The sequence below is a fragment of the Etheostoma spectabile genome, chromosome 15 (genome assembly GCF_008692095.1).
Source record: "Etheostoma spectabile isolate EspeVRDwgs_2016 chromosome 15, UIUC_Espe_1.0, whole genome shotgun sequence".
Lineage (NCBI taxonomy): Eukaryota > Metazoa > Chordata > Actinopteri > Perciformes > Percidae > Etheostoma > Etheostoma spectabile.
The window spans coordinates 14,869,088-14,884,826 of NC_045747.1; the positions used below are offsets into that span (position 1 = coordinate 14,869,088).

The 15,739-nt window shown below is 41.6% G+C and overlaps 2 protein-coding genes across 5 annotated transcripts in view; both read left to right on the plus strand.

Annotated features, from left to right (window-relative positions):
• The window catches only part of tlk2 (tousled-like kinase 2), a 14,392-nt gene extending 5,558 nt beyond the window's left edge, over nucleotides 1-8,834 (plus strand). For all 4 annotated transcript variants that reach the window (XM_032537768.1, XM_032537767.1, XM_032537769.1 and 1 more), the window contains 11 exons: nucleotides 1,350-1,502; nucleotides 1,615-1,681; nucleotides 1,768-1,865; nucleotides 1,956-2,037; nucleotides 2,931-3,022; nucleotides 3,187-3,276; nucleotides 3,451-3,620; nucleotides 4,305-4,443; nucleotides 5,255-5,366; nucleotides 5,618-5,725; nucleotides 7,580-8,834. In XM_032537768.1, the coding sequence (XP_032393659.1) occupies nucleotides 1,350-1,502; nucleotides 1,615-1,681; nucleotides 1,768-1,865; nucleotides 1,956-2,037; nucleotides 2,931-3,022; nucleotides 3,187-3,276; nucleotides 3,451-3,620; nucleotides 4,305-4,443; nucleotides 5,255-5,366; nucleotides 5,618-5,725; nucleotides 7,580-7,753 (1,285 nt within the window). In that variant the 3' untranslated portion in view covers nucleotides 7,754-8,834. The remainder of the gene's footprint in view (nucleotides 1-1,349; nucleotides 1,503-1,614; nucleotides 1,682-1,767; nucleotides 1,866-1,955; nucleotides 2,038-2,930; nucleotides 3,023-3,186; nucleotides 3,277-3,450; nucleotides 3,621-4,304; nucleotides 4,444-5,254; nucleotides 5,367-5,617; nucleotides 5,726-7,579) is intronic.
• A 2,895-nt stretch (nucleotides 8,835-11,729) lies between these two features.
• The window catches only part of mrc2 (mannose receptor, C-type 2), a 26,888-nt gene continuing 22,878 nt past the window's right edge, over nucleotides 11,730-15,739 (plus strand). Inside the window, exon 1 of the mRNA XM_032537645.1 lies at nucleotides 11,730-12,018. Coding sequence (XP_032393536.1) covers nucleotides 11,892-12,018 — 127 coding nt within the window. The 5' untranslated portion in view covers nucleotides 11,730-11,891. The remainder of the gene's footprint in view (nucleotides 12,019-15,739) is intronic.

A 15,739-nucleotide genomic window follows, 5' to 3' on the forward strand; every position in this document is an offset into this window, starting at 1 on the left:
ATTATTATTATTATTATATTAACTATTAAGCTGCTAGTTAGAGGCAAATTCACACTAACCAGTCCCTCCAGGATTTTGCGATGTTGCGATGGCGCAAATTCCACCAATCACCGTGACGTTGGTGCGACTCGCAATTTTGACCCCTCACCTCAACTTTTTAGCAAATTTGACCAAATACCGGAGTTTCCCACAACTTAAACCAATCCCAGCACTCCCATGTGCCAAACTCTATATCAGTATATGACTCTGAGAGCCAATGACCAAGCGGTAGGTAGAACAAGTTGACGTCACACACGTACATGGCCATATTCATTTCCTTGTTTAACGAGACGTGTGTGTGACTCGAACATCTCACATTTACCCTCAAAATGTACAGCGAAAGACCTATGTACACTGTAATGATTTTTTGCTGTTTCAATTCTGCCGGCTCCCTGCAGCAGGCGGGGCTGCTGAGTTTCCCCCGCAACTGGCGCACACACACACAAAACACACACATGGATGCAAGAAAAAACGGAGACAATACGTACAGGATGACCTAAATTGAGGACAGCTACGCTCATTATTGTAAGTGCAATGATAAGTTAAAGTCCAGTAAGTCTTTAATCAAACCGTATGAATGTGTGTCCCGGGCCAGTAAAGGAAATGAACTAACCATGTACAGATCAACAAGTCACTGACAGACATGTTCAAATTTGATTCATTTATTAAATTATAATTTTTTTGTCTTAAATCCACCAGCCGTTTTCATATTATACCAACATTTGCAGCATCCTGAGCTTTTTTGGTAAGGTTACTAGGAAAACTCCAGTAGTTTATTCTCCCCAAAACAAGTTTCCTTTTTTAATTTTTAAAGAACTATACAAAAAATATCGCAACTTTTTTTGCAACATTCTCTGTCTCCCGCAACTTCATTGCAACAAACTTTTATTGCAATTTTTTAGAAAAGCTCCCGCAACATTAGGCATTTTAGGCCGCTACAATCTCAAAAAAGGTTTGCGAAATCCTGGAGGGACTGACTAACATACTTCAATAGTTGTAGTAGTATGAAATGAACAACCCAAGTTGGTTTTGCTTTGTTAATATCAATGTAAGTTAAAATTGTAATTTTTGCAACATAAACGATACATCTTTGTCGTGTGGCATTGTATGCAGAATAATTTGCATTATACAAAAAAGTTTCATGTCTGAAAACGGTGTTGATGCCGTTGTTTGCAAATGGTCTAATATAAGCACATCCTACATAGAAGAGGCAGTATCGTAACCAGGGCCAGAGCGCTTACAGTAGATCATACACAAACTGATAAATGCATTAGGTCTGCATGTCATTGCAATGTGTCATCTATTTTCAGACAACAAGAAAGAATCAATTCTCAGCGAGAGGAAATTGAAAGACAGAGGAAGCTGCTGGCCAAACGCAAACCGCCCTCCATGGCCCAGACTCCACCTCCAAGTCTGGAGCAAAACAAACGCAAAAGCAAAACCAATGGAACAGAAAGTGAAGCGTACGATGCATTTTTTTTAATTATTATTTTATTTTTTTCTCTTTCATACCAGTTGTTTTTCCCCTGCTCGCTTATTCAAAGTGGCACTGAGGTTTGTTCTGTGTGCTTGTAGGTTATCACAGGCAGAGTACCACGAGCAAGAGGAAATCTTTAAGCTAAGATTAGGCCACCTTAAGAAGGTAATGTCTGATGTAGTTTTGTTTTCTGTTGTTTCAGTGTTTTGTTAGCTGCCCAGGTTTAGGTATAAGTTTGTGGTCCTTTGCAGGAGGAGGCAGAGATCCAGGCGGAGCTGGAGAGGTTGGAGCGAGTGCGGAACCTGCACATTCGCGAGCTGAAAAGGATCCACAACGAGGACAATTCTCAGTACGATTTCTTCTTTTCTAGTTTGTCTGTAAGGATGCGTCCTATGCTCTGTTTAATTACATGACTTGAATTTCTTCTCACCCTGTGTAGATTCAAAGATCACCCTACGTTAAATGACAGATACCTGCTTCTCTATTTACTTGGACGGGGAGGTTTCAGTGAAGTTTACAAGGTGAGAGAAACTTTCCCTGTTAAGGCAGAACCACCGCTTTTTGATAATAGTTTATACACTATAAATACATTCCAGTTTCTATTATTGAATCAGTGTAGTGAATACCTTTGCCAATACATCCTGTAAATTAGACAGAGAAAATGTAGTATTGGTACTCAGTATTTACAGTTGTACCAGCTTCAAAATTGGGTAAAAACACATGCACAACTCAATACAGTCTTCTACAACAGCCTTGCAAGCACTACCAGTTTTATACTTCTGAAAATATTTGAGGATGCATGTTGTGTTGCTTTACACTAAAGCCTGACTCAGACGTGGGGAGTTTTGGGCCAAATCTTAAACCCCCCGAACTGGTTATTTGTATAATTACGTCAGTACTTTCACAAAAGAAAATGAGTCCCACAGCAACTGACGGAGTTGCCAAGCAACAATAAACAGGAGGCAGAAATGGTAAAAAAAATTCACCTCAAGTTGTTGCTGAAGAATCAAGAACAGACAACCCGTCTTCCAACCACTTTTTAATCCCTGCTACAGAAAGTTGTCACCCCACGGCAGACCCCATTTTTGTCACATCATGAGGTGGTGCCTTGCTCCCACAATCATTTTAATACTATCCTGTAGTATGAGATGTACATTTTTTTGTGTGTGTTTAGGTTGGAGGAAAGATTAACTGTGGAGATTCTCATGTGCGTGTTGCAACTGGATTTCGAAATCGGTTGGGATTTTAAAACTCCTGTAGTCTGAGCCCAGCTTAAGTTGTTGTGTCAGAATGCAAGACTATTTCCAAGAATCTGCTGTCATCACTGTAAAAATGATGAAGCAAGAACTTCACTGCAGTTAAAACAAAGTCAAGCCAAATGTACTTCCTAACTAATATGTGCAATATTTTCCAGGCCTTTGACTTAACAGAGCAAAGGTATGTCGCGGTCAAAATCCACCAGTTAAACAAGAACTGGAGGGATGAGAAGAAGGAAAATTATCACAAGTGAGTGCGGTTCAATTTTGTAATATGTAATAACACTGTAACATATTTTGAATGACTATCAACTGTGTTCTGTTCATCATTCATTAACACATCAGATTCACTGGATGTAATGTATCCACATTGCAAGTGATTGGTGTAAATGCTGTAAATGCTCTTTGTTTCAGACACGCGTGCAGGGAATATAGAATCCATAAAGAGTTGGACCACCCACGAATAGTTAAACTCTACGACTACTTTTCGCTTGACACTGACTCGTAAGTCATTTCCTCTATAACAAATGTGTGCCTTCCAAAATATAGACTCATGTTCATGCAGATTGTGTTTAGTTTGAGCCAATATGTAGAGCCTTTGTAGAGAGAACTATGTTTTGATTTGATGAACCAGATCTTGCTGAGTTGGATAAATGCCTTTCCCTTATTTTGGAGCAGGTTCTGCACAGTCCTGGAGTACTGCGAAGGCAATGATTTGGACTTCTACCTGAAGCAGCACAAACTAATGTCAGAGAAAGAGGGCCGCTCCATCATCATGCAGATTGTTAACGCCCTGAAGTACCTCAATGAGATCAGACCGCCCATTATCCACTACGACCTCAAACCTGGTGGGTCTCCACACCACAGTGCCTCTTCATGTTAAACTTTCAGTTAAATTAACCACTGCAGCTTCAGTAGTGATGATAGCGAGACATTGTCCAGCACTGGATAATTTACAAGCGTCTTTATTGGCGGACACACAATACAATTGTTGGGTAGATTATAGTTGTGATTTGTCTTGATAGGTGGTTTGGCCTTAAATCCATTTGCTGGCCAAGATTGATTTGATAATTTTTTTATTTTTATTTTTTATTTTAAAATCATTCAGTGTGTTTACATGCACAGGGTATGGTCTTACACCGGATAAGTGAGTTTAAAGGTTTAAAGCTTGTGTTGTTGCTGTTGTTTTTGGCCTCTATAGCTCTCTTTCCGGGTCAAAAGGGGCAGTTGTAACCTATGGGGCATGCGCAGACGCATCACTTGAACTTACCCCTGTTAAGGTGTATACATGCACGAATAACCCAGTTACTAAAGGAGTTACCTAGGTCTGTTAATCTGGGTATGAGCTCCGATTTCAGTACAACCAGGTTTTAAACTGGATGTTAACTTATGGATGATGCACTTATTGTGCATTTAACAGAACTGAATCATCCAGAGTATAGTTTTTCTTTTCATCTCAAAATGTGAATATAAATCTGAACTATGCATGCTTTTTCATTCATGTCTGAAAATCCTCTCCTCACCCTGCTCAGGTAACATCCTCTTGGTGAACGGCACTGCCTGCGGAGAGATCAAGATCACAGACTTTGGCCTGTCGAAGATCATGGATGATGACAGCTACAACTCAGTGGATGGGATGGAGCTGACGTCACAGGGAGCAGGGACATACTGGTGAGATTTACACTGGAAGAAGATGCCACTTGGGGGCCACCATCTGTGATATAATAACTTGTGCTATTTATTTTTGACTACCAAGCGTTAGTCCTCGAGGGTCAACTTTATGTTCTGTTGTCAGGGCTGAAATATTTCTCAATGCCTGACTGCTTTCTCACAGCACAGTGTGTTAAGAACTAAGTCATAATTTTGCTGTTTGAAGGCATTTTATGCTCTAGAAGGAAAAAACTAAATGGCGGAATGTAAAGTGTGCAGTATGAGTGTTTTTAGATGCAGAGTCAGAGTTGGAGGCTTGCTAAAACATTTGTAGAAGAATCATGCAAAGAAATACGCCAGGATGTGCTTGAGCAATAAACATCATTAGGAGTAATGAAGACGTGTGAATCCATCCAGAGAACAGGGCAGCAAAGGTTAAAGCAAAGGTTAAAATGCAACAAAAAAATCACATGTATAGTGTTAAATGACCAATACCATCTTGGTATATGGATGTACAAAGCTACAGCGTCTATTTAGTTGAGTGCTTATTTTCGTTTCTGTCATGCTGCCTGGTGTACAACTTCTCACACAACAATCACTTAAGCAAGATGCCCACCACACGAACAAATACTCACAGAGCCTGGTTCTCACGAGGATCACCCTGTGCACATTGTTTGTTGTTGATGTTACTACTTCATATGTGGGGACAGAGAGCTGAGATCATGGTAAAAAAAGATTCTTAGTCTACAAAATGCAGTTTGAAACTGGAAAGTTTAAGTGTATCTATTGAAACTGATAAATATTAACATTGCTCCCCTTTTCTATTTTTTAGGTACCTTCCCCCAGAATGCTTTGTGGTTGGGAAGGAACCACCCAAAATCTCCAACAAAGTAGATGTGTGGTCTGTGGGCGTCATTTTCTACCAGTGTTTGTATGGCCGCAAGGTAGGAGACACTGAAGAAAATATGTTGCAACAAGACATTTAAGCTATCAAGTCAGTTAATAAAGTTGATAAAAATGTCCCTGGGTTACATGAATTTAATGTTTTATTGTATGTAAAATGATTTTAAGACAAAAGAATATTAAATAACCTTTTATTACGGACAGTGTACTGAACATTAACACACTTAAATTATGGATAGTTCATGTTTTGTTTTGTTTCAATAACACCGGGTTCATTCTCTTTTCTCTTTAGCCTTTTGGCCACAACCAGTCCCAGCAGGACATCCTGCAGGAGAACACCATACTGAAGGCAACAGATGTGCAGTTTCCGCCTAAACCAGTAGTCACACCTGAAGCCAAGGTACTGGTTCCGCTCTCTCAACTCACTGCTTTTGTTTTCTCTACAGTCCCTGACAAAAGTCTTGTCGCTAGTGTACAAATTGACCTGAAGTGCCGCTGAAATATATTTCTAATCAAGATTTATTTACAAGAAATGGCTCATTTTAATCCCAACATCTTGGTAATAATGTTTCGTGCATAAAGAAACTGTCAAAAAGTATTCTAATATTCCCAGCTTGGTAAAGCCCATTGAGTCAATTTTTGCAAACACATAAGTGTTGTTGCCTTGTCATATGAGCTTCACCTGGGACTAATATGGATCAATTAGTTCTCAGGTGTGTATAAAAACAACCCCAGTACACTAGACCTTCACATCAACTGCAACTAGACCTCTGCAAACATGCCTAAGATTCACCCTGAACTAAGTTTGGATTATCAGAGGCTGAAGACCAGATCCACTGCTGATGTGGCGACACCTTCAATGTGTCTCAGCGTCAAGTAAAAGAGAATTAAAAAAAACTTTTGAGACACTGGAGATTTTTTTGACAAGCCCAGGTCAGCAGACCCCGCAAGACAACTGCTCAAGAGGACCGTTGTTGCTCGAAAATCCAAGGCCAGCCCATTTTCTACTGCAGCAGAGCTCACCAGACCTGGTCCCCTGAAGTCCCTGTGTCAACCAGAACGGTTTGTCGGATTCGTCTTGAAATGGCCTCCATGGTCGACAGTGCCAAGAAGCCAGCACTACACAAAAGCCAATTGAAAAAACCGTGTGGCATTGCCAGGCCCACAACCTGCTAAAAGGATGGGCTGGAGAAGTGGAAGAAAGTGGATTTTTCAGATGAATCTTCTGTTGAATTACACCAAAGTTGCCGCAATATTGCAGAGAACCTACTGGAGCCGCATGGATCCAAGATTCACCCAGAAAACAGTGAAGTTTGGTGGGCTGGGTGTGCGAGAGATCACAGGGTGGAAAGCAACATCAATAGTCTCAATACCAAGAAATCTTAGCTACCTCTTATATTCCCAACCATAAAAGAGGCCAAATTCTCCAGCAGGATGGTGCTCCATCGCATACTTCCATCTCCACTTCAAAGTTCCTCAAGGCGAAAGATCAAGATCTCCAGGATTGGCCGGCCCAGTCACCAGACATGAACATCATTGAGCATATGTGGGTAGGATGAAAGGAAGCATGGAAGACAAACCAAAGATATTGATGAACTCTGGGAGGCATGCAAGACTGCTTTCCTAGCTATTCCTATGACTTCATCAATACTTGTATGAATCCTTGCCAAACCGCATGGATGCGTCCTTCAAGCTCATGGAGTCAGAATATTAAATTTGAATCTCACAGCACCACTATTTATTTGCTGACATATTTTAGTATTTGTAGTGAATTAGTTCAATTTAGTATAGGCGACAAAACTTTTTTCTTGCCAAATTTGACCTTTCTGTCTTGTTTAAATATAAAATCTTTTTTAGTGAAACTAATTTATTTCAGTGCATTGACATCATTTGGGAGGGTTTTAGCTTTTCATATGAGCTATTTCTTACACCAATTGATTAATTAAAAGTCAGGTTAATAGCAGTGTGTTTCTTCTACAAAATAGATAAGCAACAAGACTTTTGTCAGGGACTGTATTTAGTTTTTGCATCATGTCTTTGCATCTTCAACCCCTACAATACTCTCCTTGCATTTTCTCTTTATACTGTAACTCAGTATAACTGTTCACATACATAGTTTTAGTTTATTTTTTGGTGTGTATATATTTGGGAAATTTTTAATGTTTTTACCAAAACTTTGCAAGTGCTGATATCAGCGCTCAAGAATTTTTTTTATTTTTCTCAGTCATTCCAATGTCACTTTGTCTTTGTCCAGGCCTTTATAAGGCGTTGTCTAGTCTACCGTAAGGAGGACCGCATCGATGTGCACCAGCTGGCCAGTGACCCCTTCCTCATGCCCCACATCCGCAAGTCGGTGGCCACCTCAGGCACCTCGGGCATGGCCGTGGCCTCCACATCCAGCTCCTCCAACAGCAGCGCCTCAAACTGAGCCCACACCCCTTAACTGACTGACTGACAGAACCATTTGAGTGTGGTGGGGTGGGGGCGACGCCTTTTTGTGTCCCCCCAACATGGCAGCATCCCACATTGCTGTGATGAGAGAGTAATGGGGTCAGATGACGGCAAAGGGTGGGTGAGAAGTCATGGACAGGTTGGGAAGGGAGACCAACGTCACCCTTCATCCTTCTCATGTCCACTCATCCCAGCCTACCTATCCTCCTTTCTCCAAAGGCTGGCATTGTTCTGGGGGTCAAAGCCCTGGACCACTCCTGCAGTAAGGGGCGAGGTTTGTCACTGTGTTGGTGAAAAGTGGGGTTCAGTGATTGGGATTTTTCTTTTGTGCTTTAAAAAAAGAGAAATTAAAAAGAAGTATAGAACTGCTTCAGCTTGGGTAGATGAAAAGGACTGTGGAAGGGCTCATACCCATACGCACTCTCACACACCCATGCATGAGCCATTCTGGTCCGTGGTAGTCGGAACTTCCCAAGCTCAAACATTTTGTTTGTTGTCATCTCCCTGAACCTAACTGAAAGAACCAGTCTGGCCTGTTATTGTATTGAATCCTAAATATCTATGGCACTATGTCACCAAACCCGCTGTTCTGGGATCCCCTGCCCGCTTAAATTCCAGACCAGATAGTTTGCGACGAGGAGGGACAGAAGTTTTCGGCCCTTAACCCTCTCCCATCTCCTCGTCAAACTCCTGTGACCAAAGCTTAGAACTTCCAGCTGGTGGCAGTGTTCCACCTCCGTTTTTATAATGAATGGTTTTAGAGTTGTTATGTGGAGTGGAAGCTGTTGAGAAACAACCCCTTTTACATTTTTTTAAAGACTTTTCAATTTAACCAGTTTCATGGCGAAAACTGTTGTGTTTTTCAAGTTGCCTTTTAATTAGAACTGTTATTGCTTTGATTGACCCCCCTACCATAAACACATATTTATTTAGGTATGTTTGAATTTATTTTTGGCCAATAAAATGCAAGGGACTGGTTTACCTACTAGTACTGTTGGGGGAGATTGGGCCTTAGCAGAGAGTTGCATAAACCATTAAATACTATTGGTTAAAATGTGTTTGTTGTTCTGGGCTTCTGTTTGACTAGCGTAACAATCACCACTTTCTTGAAAGAAAAACCTATTAACAACACAGCTGACACTGTAGTCATGAGTATTATTTCTGTTCTTGGGTTTTGTGTTATGCTTTTCTAATTAAAATTAGTTTTACAGAATATGATTCAAATATATGTTTAGATAATACTTACTGTACGTCCAGCCTTACCTAGCTAGTGTTTTATTCTTCATATTCAGTTGAATTTAATTAAATTCTCTGATTAGTGAGTGAGTGGAACAAACAACTCGGTAATTAACAGAAAACAGACTGTAAACTTGGACTGTAATCCCACATTGACTATGTTGATTTAGTATAGTATTTAGTGTACTATAGTACAGCAGTCGAGTATGATAAATGCTGTCTCTCATTCATAAATCTAGTACTGGTCTGGAGTCTCTGTGCCTCTGTCAGAAGGTTGAAGGACAACATTAATACAAACGCCATTTTAAAAGCCAATATTCAGTGGGTTTTCATTTGTCATCTGTCTCTCTGGTGGCATGTTTAATGATAAGACACAATAAGGCTTTCTGCACAAATTTGCATGCTTGTGAAACTCCATAAAAGGCCACCAATTATAATTTGCCTGTGTACTCTGGGAAGAGACATCAAACATTGATTTTCTATATGGATGCTAAGTTGCTCTCTCCCGATGCAAACTGTACACGTTTATGGATTGGGATACATCAGCTTTGGGCAGTCCCACCATCCATTTATCCTTCCATTTTCTGCCGCTTCTCTTGGCTGGGTCGCTGTGGCAGCAGGCCAAGCAAGGCAGATGTCCCTCTCCCCAGCCACCTTTTCCAGCTTCTCCTGGGGGATACTGAGGGGGTCCCAGGCCACATGAGATATTTAATATCTCTAGCATGTTCTGGGTTTCCCCAGGGTCTACGACCAGTTTGATATGCCCTGAAAACCTGCAGAGGCATCCAAATCAGATGCACAAACCACCATAACTTTTTGGCACACAGGAGTAGGCGGCTCTGCCACCAGCTTTCTTTTGGACGTCTGAGCTCCTTGACCTACTATACTGTATCTCTAAGACTGATTCCAGCCAGCCTACAGGGAAAACTAATTTCAGCCATTTGCAATGTAATTTATCAATCACTACCCAAAGCTCACGACCATAGGTGATGGTTTGAACATACATACTGTCGATACTACTAGATCAAAAGCTTTGCCTTCTGGCTCAGCTCCCTCTTAACCAAAATGGTCCGGTACAGGGCCTGTATCACTGCTGAGCCGCCTGTTGACCTCAAGCTCCATTTTACCCTCAGCCCAATCTCAACTAATTAAACCAAACCACCCAAGTGCATTTTGAATGTCACGGCCTGATGAAGCTTACAGAACCACGTTATCTGTTTAGAGCAGAGAAGCAATTCATGTTCCCTAAACAGCGCACTCTCCTTCCCCAAATGGTTTGAAGATCCTGTCAATGAAAGTCACAAATCGAATCAGTGACAAGGGACAGCCATGGTGGAGCCTACCGTTCACTGAAAATGTGTTTAACTTCCTGCCGAGAATATAGACAGAGCTGTCATTACAGCTATGAGGACCAGGTGGCTGACTGTTAACCATTGGCCGTTACCCTACCACTACACCCCCCTGTATTTCTTTTCTTTTTGAAGATTATTTTTTTGCAGCTTTTTTCCCTTTTTATTATAGTGATAGTAGACTGGAAAGGGGGAGAGAGAAGGGGATGACAAGCAGCAAAGGGCAGCAGGTCAGATTTAAACCCTGCGCTGCTGCAGGACTCAGCCTACATGGGGCAGACGCTCTTACAAGGTGACCTAGAGGCCGCCACCCCTGCAGTCTGAGGTCCGACAGTCGGTCAGAGCCTCCCTTTCCTCCCTTTGGGGGTGGCAGTAGCTCAGTCCATAGGGAGTTGGGTTGGGACCGTAGGTTCACTGGTTCAAATCCCGTATGGACCCAAAAAGTGGGAGCGTGGATGGTGGCTGAGAGATGCCAGTTCACCTCCTGGGCACTGCTAGGTGCCCTTGAGCAAGGCACCGTACCCCCCCCCCCCCCCCCCCCGCTGCTCAGGGCGCATGTGTGTGTATTTCAGGCCTGTGTGTGATACAACAAAAAGTGTGTACACGATGTTTGCAGTAATTTCCCCATTGGGACTAATAAACAAATTATCTTATCTTTCAGCACTCTAGCTGTCACAAGCTTTTCCCAGGAGGCTGAAGATAGAAGGTGGTGTCTCATCCACACATGGTGCCTTGCCGCTGATGAGCTTCTTTACTACCTTATCCCCAGTATCGCCAGGGCCTCTCACCCTGAGCAACGCTGGGAAAGGAGAGAGTCCAGACCCAGTGATGCGCCAACAGTTAAGGCCACCTGTATCGAGTTGGTAGCATAAGCTCTGGTTCCTTCCCCACCATGATGTTCCTCATCCCTCGGTCAGCAGCGCCAGGGGTCAACAAACCTACGTCCCCGCCTTTGTGTTTGTCTCTGGCCAAAAGAAACACCTGCAAAAAAAAAAGAAAAAAACTAGTAAATCCTATATAAAGTTTTGTACAAAAAAGGCAAAACTCTAAAAGTAGATGAAATACATAATAGCAAATAGGAATTTCTCTCTGCTTTTTTTTTCTCAGCTACGATTAATAAATAGCTTTTTAAAATTTGAGTTTCAGAACTTTTATGAGATTATATTGTTTGTTTGTTTTTATTTACTCTCACCAGTTATTTGCACTTGGTTGGTATTGGGGGGGGGGGGTCCCCTCACAGGCGCCTGGAGGTCCCCGGACCTCATGTTGGGAAACGCGCGCACACAAACACACACACACACACACACACACACACACACACACACACACACACACACACACACTTGTTGACGCTGCTCCATTCATTCCGCTGTGATCTGACTGAGAGGCAGACGGAGCTCTAGCGGTCAAACTCGCCACCAACTCGGCATCACCCGTCCTCAAAGTGAGACACTGGGGCAGTCGCTGCTCCTGCTTCGCTTTTTTTCCCTGCTGTGTGTTTTTCGCAGCGTGTGTGTTGTAGTTGTGAGCATGCAAAGCAACGGCCATCACCGAAACAAGGAATCGAGGAAAACATGGACAAATCGGCAACTTACATTTTACAAATGCACTTTATATTTATTCATCTTTAGTCTGGAACTGAAGAGGAGCGTTACGGGTGAGAACATATCAACTTTCGCTTAATTTCAATGATGTAAAAGTCGAGAAACCGGGCCGACGTTTAACATAGTGTGCACGCTTTTGGTTTTGGACAACGAGTTCCAGTTCCAAAAGGCATTAAAAGGGGAGAACCAGAGTAAGAGATCATTTTTGCGTATTCTGGATTTGGTGCCTCGGTATGCCACGAACCAAAAGTCCGAGCAGTGAGTGGAAAATGTGGAGAAAAAACGGGGGGAGGAGGGGGGGGGGGGGGGGGGGGGGGGGGGGCTGCTGGCTTAGTGTATCTCTATTGTGATGTCTATTTATGTATTACGTTAATTTAAAGCTGAAAAGTAACGCACTTTTGTTGTTCTATGTTGGTGCCGGATGGCTTTTTTAAGGCTACTTTGTAAAACTGACGTGGGGTGACGCTTCATTTGGCACCCTGCGGGCAGATGTGACCTTTACATCCTGTTACAGGCTGCAATTAACACATTCAGTCCAGGCCTGCTCAGCTGCTAGACCCTAACATCTTACAGGATGCTGGGGAGGCTAAACCCACGTAAACAATGTCTCCCAGTAAAGATGAAATTAGACATTTATAGAATGTTCGATTGTTTTTTTTTTGACCATATTGTTTTTCCAGAGTTTTCGCTTGTCAACTGGAAATAAGTGTTAAGCAGCTACCAGGAAGAAAATGATTAGTCATACATGCAGGCATACCACTTTTAGTTTGATCTTAAAGTTAGTTCAAGATGATGAGATTGTGTAGGTTTACATTCCCACTCTTATCCCTAAGAATATACTGCACGTCCTGAATAATCTGGAACTCTTTTTGCGAAGCTTAGTTTTTTTTATTTTACTTGCACCCATCTGCCATCAAATTCCCCTGTTGCCAAACTTTAGAATCCCTTTTTAATGTTTTTTGGACCAAATGAATGAGCTGCATACTGATCAAAGTTTAAATATAATCATTGTTGATTTGTTTTATGAATTGTCGTGGCCCCTTTGGATGTGCTCAGCATGTTGTCATCAACTTTCATGCACTATTTAACGTCATGAGAAATAAGAGTTTACTGCTGTCTGGTACCATGTATTGTTACTTACCACAACACAACAGGAAAGAAAAAGAATGGAAGTGATACTAGATGATTTAGAGGAAATGAGGATTTGTTTTCCCTGGTTCATGACTGGCAGAACCGCAATGCAGCAGAGTTTATTTAAGCATGAAAAGTTTGGACCCATGATATATTACATGTGAAGACTCAGCTCCAGCTCTGTAGTGGTCTCTGGTGCCCATGCTTTATAGTGAAGTTCTTCATGATCTCACACAAAATACCCCGCAACATCCCCTTTAACTAATATTGTATATAACTCTTATCAAACTATAATTTAGCAGTTAAACCTAAACTGTGACAAGTCGTGAGCCCTCCTTTACCGTGCATAAGTGTGCGGAATAATGAAAAGTTTCGACAGTTTGCATATATTCACACTTTGGTTTCTGAATTTGATACGCACTTCTACAGTTAGCTCTGTTTCTGAGTGTGGCTGGGAGATGTTGTGTGTCCCCCCCCCACCCCACCCCGCCCCCCTTCTCCTCTCCCCTGTCCCTTGCTTATTGGATAATGTTAAACCTAGCCACAGTTTGGGTTGCTTCAGAGGCCAGACCACCATAAAACACCAAAGAAACAAACACAGCAGGCTGGAATTTCCTGCCTATTTGTTGGTTGCCATTTTACACTGGCCAGTAAAGGCCAGTTCTTGTAATCTGACATCTGTCAAAATACGGAAGGATTACGGAAAAAAGCCTGCTCGAACATCATTCTAGATCTTTAAGACATAAGTATGTAAAATAAATGAATGGTAAAAGTAGGCCACTTAGTTTAAATCATGGTGCAATCCCACTGAGTCACACTTTGGGGAAGTCTGAACTCGTCACGTCTCAAGCCGAGACTCGCTGTTGATTCTTCCCCCAGGTTTGCAAATACTGTCCTCGAACCTAGTCCAACATATGACCATAGTGAGGAGGTGGAGGTTATGGGAATATCTGCCTCTCTTGGCGAGTGTCCTTGGCCGTGAGTTTCAGCTTCTCTTCAGCAGGAAAACTCTCCAGCGTTGAAAAAAAAAAAGAGGTGGCAGGGCAGAGAAGAGGATGAGATCACAGCAGGAGAGCTGTTGTGGCTTAGCTTTCACAGGGCTCAATGGCTTAAAGTTAATCTGGAATTCTGCACTCTCTCTGATTGCCCGGGAGTTTTCTCACATCAAACATCCAGTTGTGTCGCCTCCAGACTGGAATTAAAACTTCTTTTGAATGTGCTTCTTTCTCTCTGGAACTTCAGCTTCAGGTTGCCTAGCGGTTCAAAAGCTTTTGCCAGGAACTTGTCATGCAGTCATCATATTAATCCTGATCTTATATTCACACGTGAATTCAACACTCACGTAATGCAGATTTTCTACTGGGCTGGTTCCGGTGTGAAAATCATCTTACAGGCACCATTGAAAGCACTGTGGTCCATTATAAAACATGGCTTTAATCCCCATTTGGCATAAGACTGAGTTATTTGCATATATGCCTCGTCTCATTAAGAAGTCAGCATTGGGTAACTCCAGCTATTCAAGTCTTCAGAAGGGTTTTGCTTTCAAATAAAATTGTAACTAAGTCCTGAGCTAAGAATTATAGATCAACATTTTATTTTGTGTTTTTGCAGAGTAGAGATGAATTACAGCGATGGTTGCACTATTAATCGCAATTGTATCGAAATTGCGATATGGATTGGTGCAATATCCAAATCGCAGGGGGGCGCAATATTTGTTAAATGGTAAATATATGTCAAATCATTCTGAATGAAGTATTGTGGCGCTGCAGAGACGCCCCGGCCTACAAATAATATCCTACAGACTAATGAAAAAAATCTTTGTGTGGGACAGATCCTTGCAAAAATCACACTATAACCATTTTAATTTAAATTTAAATTACATTTTCAATGAAAAGGAGAATAATGACAATCATTCCCTCCAATGTGGTGAATCATAACACAATCACAATCAGTCAGAATAATCGCAATTAGATATTTTCCTCATATCATGCAGCCCTACTTAGAGTAGAGATCAGAGGACATGTGTGTCAGAGAGGGTTTTAGCTGAACTATCCCGAGGATTTAATGCCCAATATATAAATAAATACTTCGAGCTGTAACAATTTGTCAATGGACAGAAAATTAATCAAACTATTTTTTATAACCGATTAGTTGTTTAAGCCATTTTTTTACGCAAAGAGAAGTCAACAGTTCTATTTTCACAAATGTGAATATTTACATATAGTCAGTTACTTTTTTTCTTCCATGATATTAAACTAAGTATCTAACTATGTATCATTTTGGGATTGTTGAATGGACAAAACTATTTAAATACGAAAACGATTGATCAATTCATCAAGAAAATAATCAGCAGAAAAGGACCAGACAGATGTCGGTGATGTTTTTTGCCTTTTAACACTTCCACTTTCAATGGAGATGCCTGGGATTTTCCACAGCACTTTGCTATCTGTTTTTTTTTTTTTTACATTTGATCCTACTCTGGATTACGTTGCATTAATAGAAGTGACGAAAATAACAGCCTCACGGAAGATAATGTTGCACCAAAAGCAGCTGATGTGTTGTGTTAACTGGACCAGTGCTTAGATACAATAAAAGATCTGAGAAGATTAAATGTGTGTGTGTGTGCGTGTGTGTGTGTGTGGG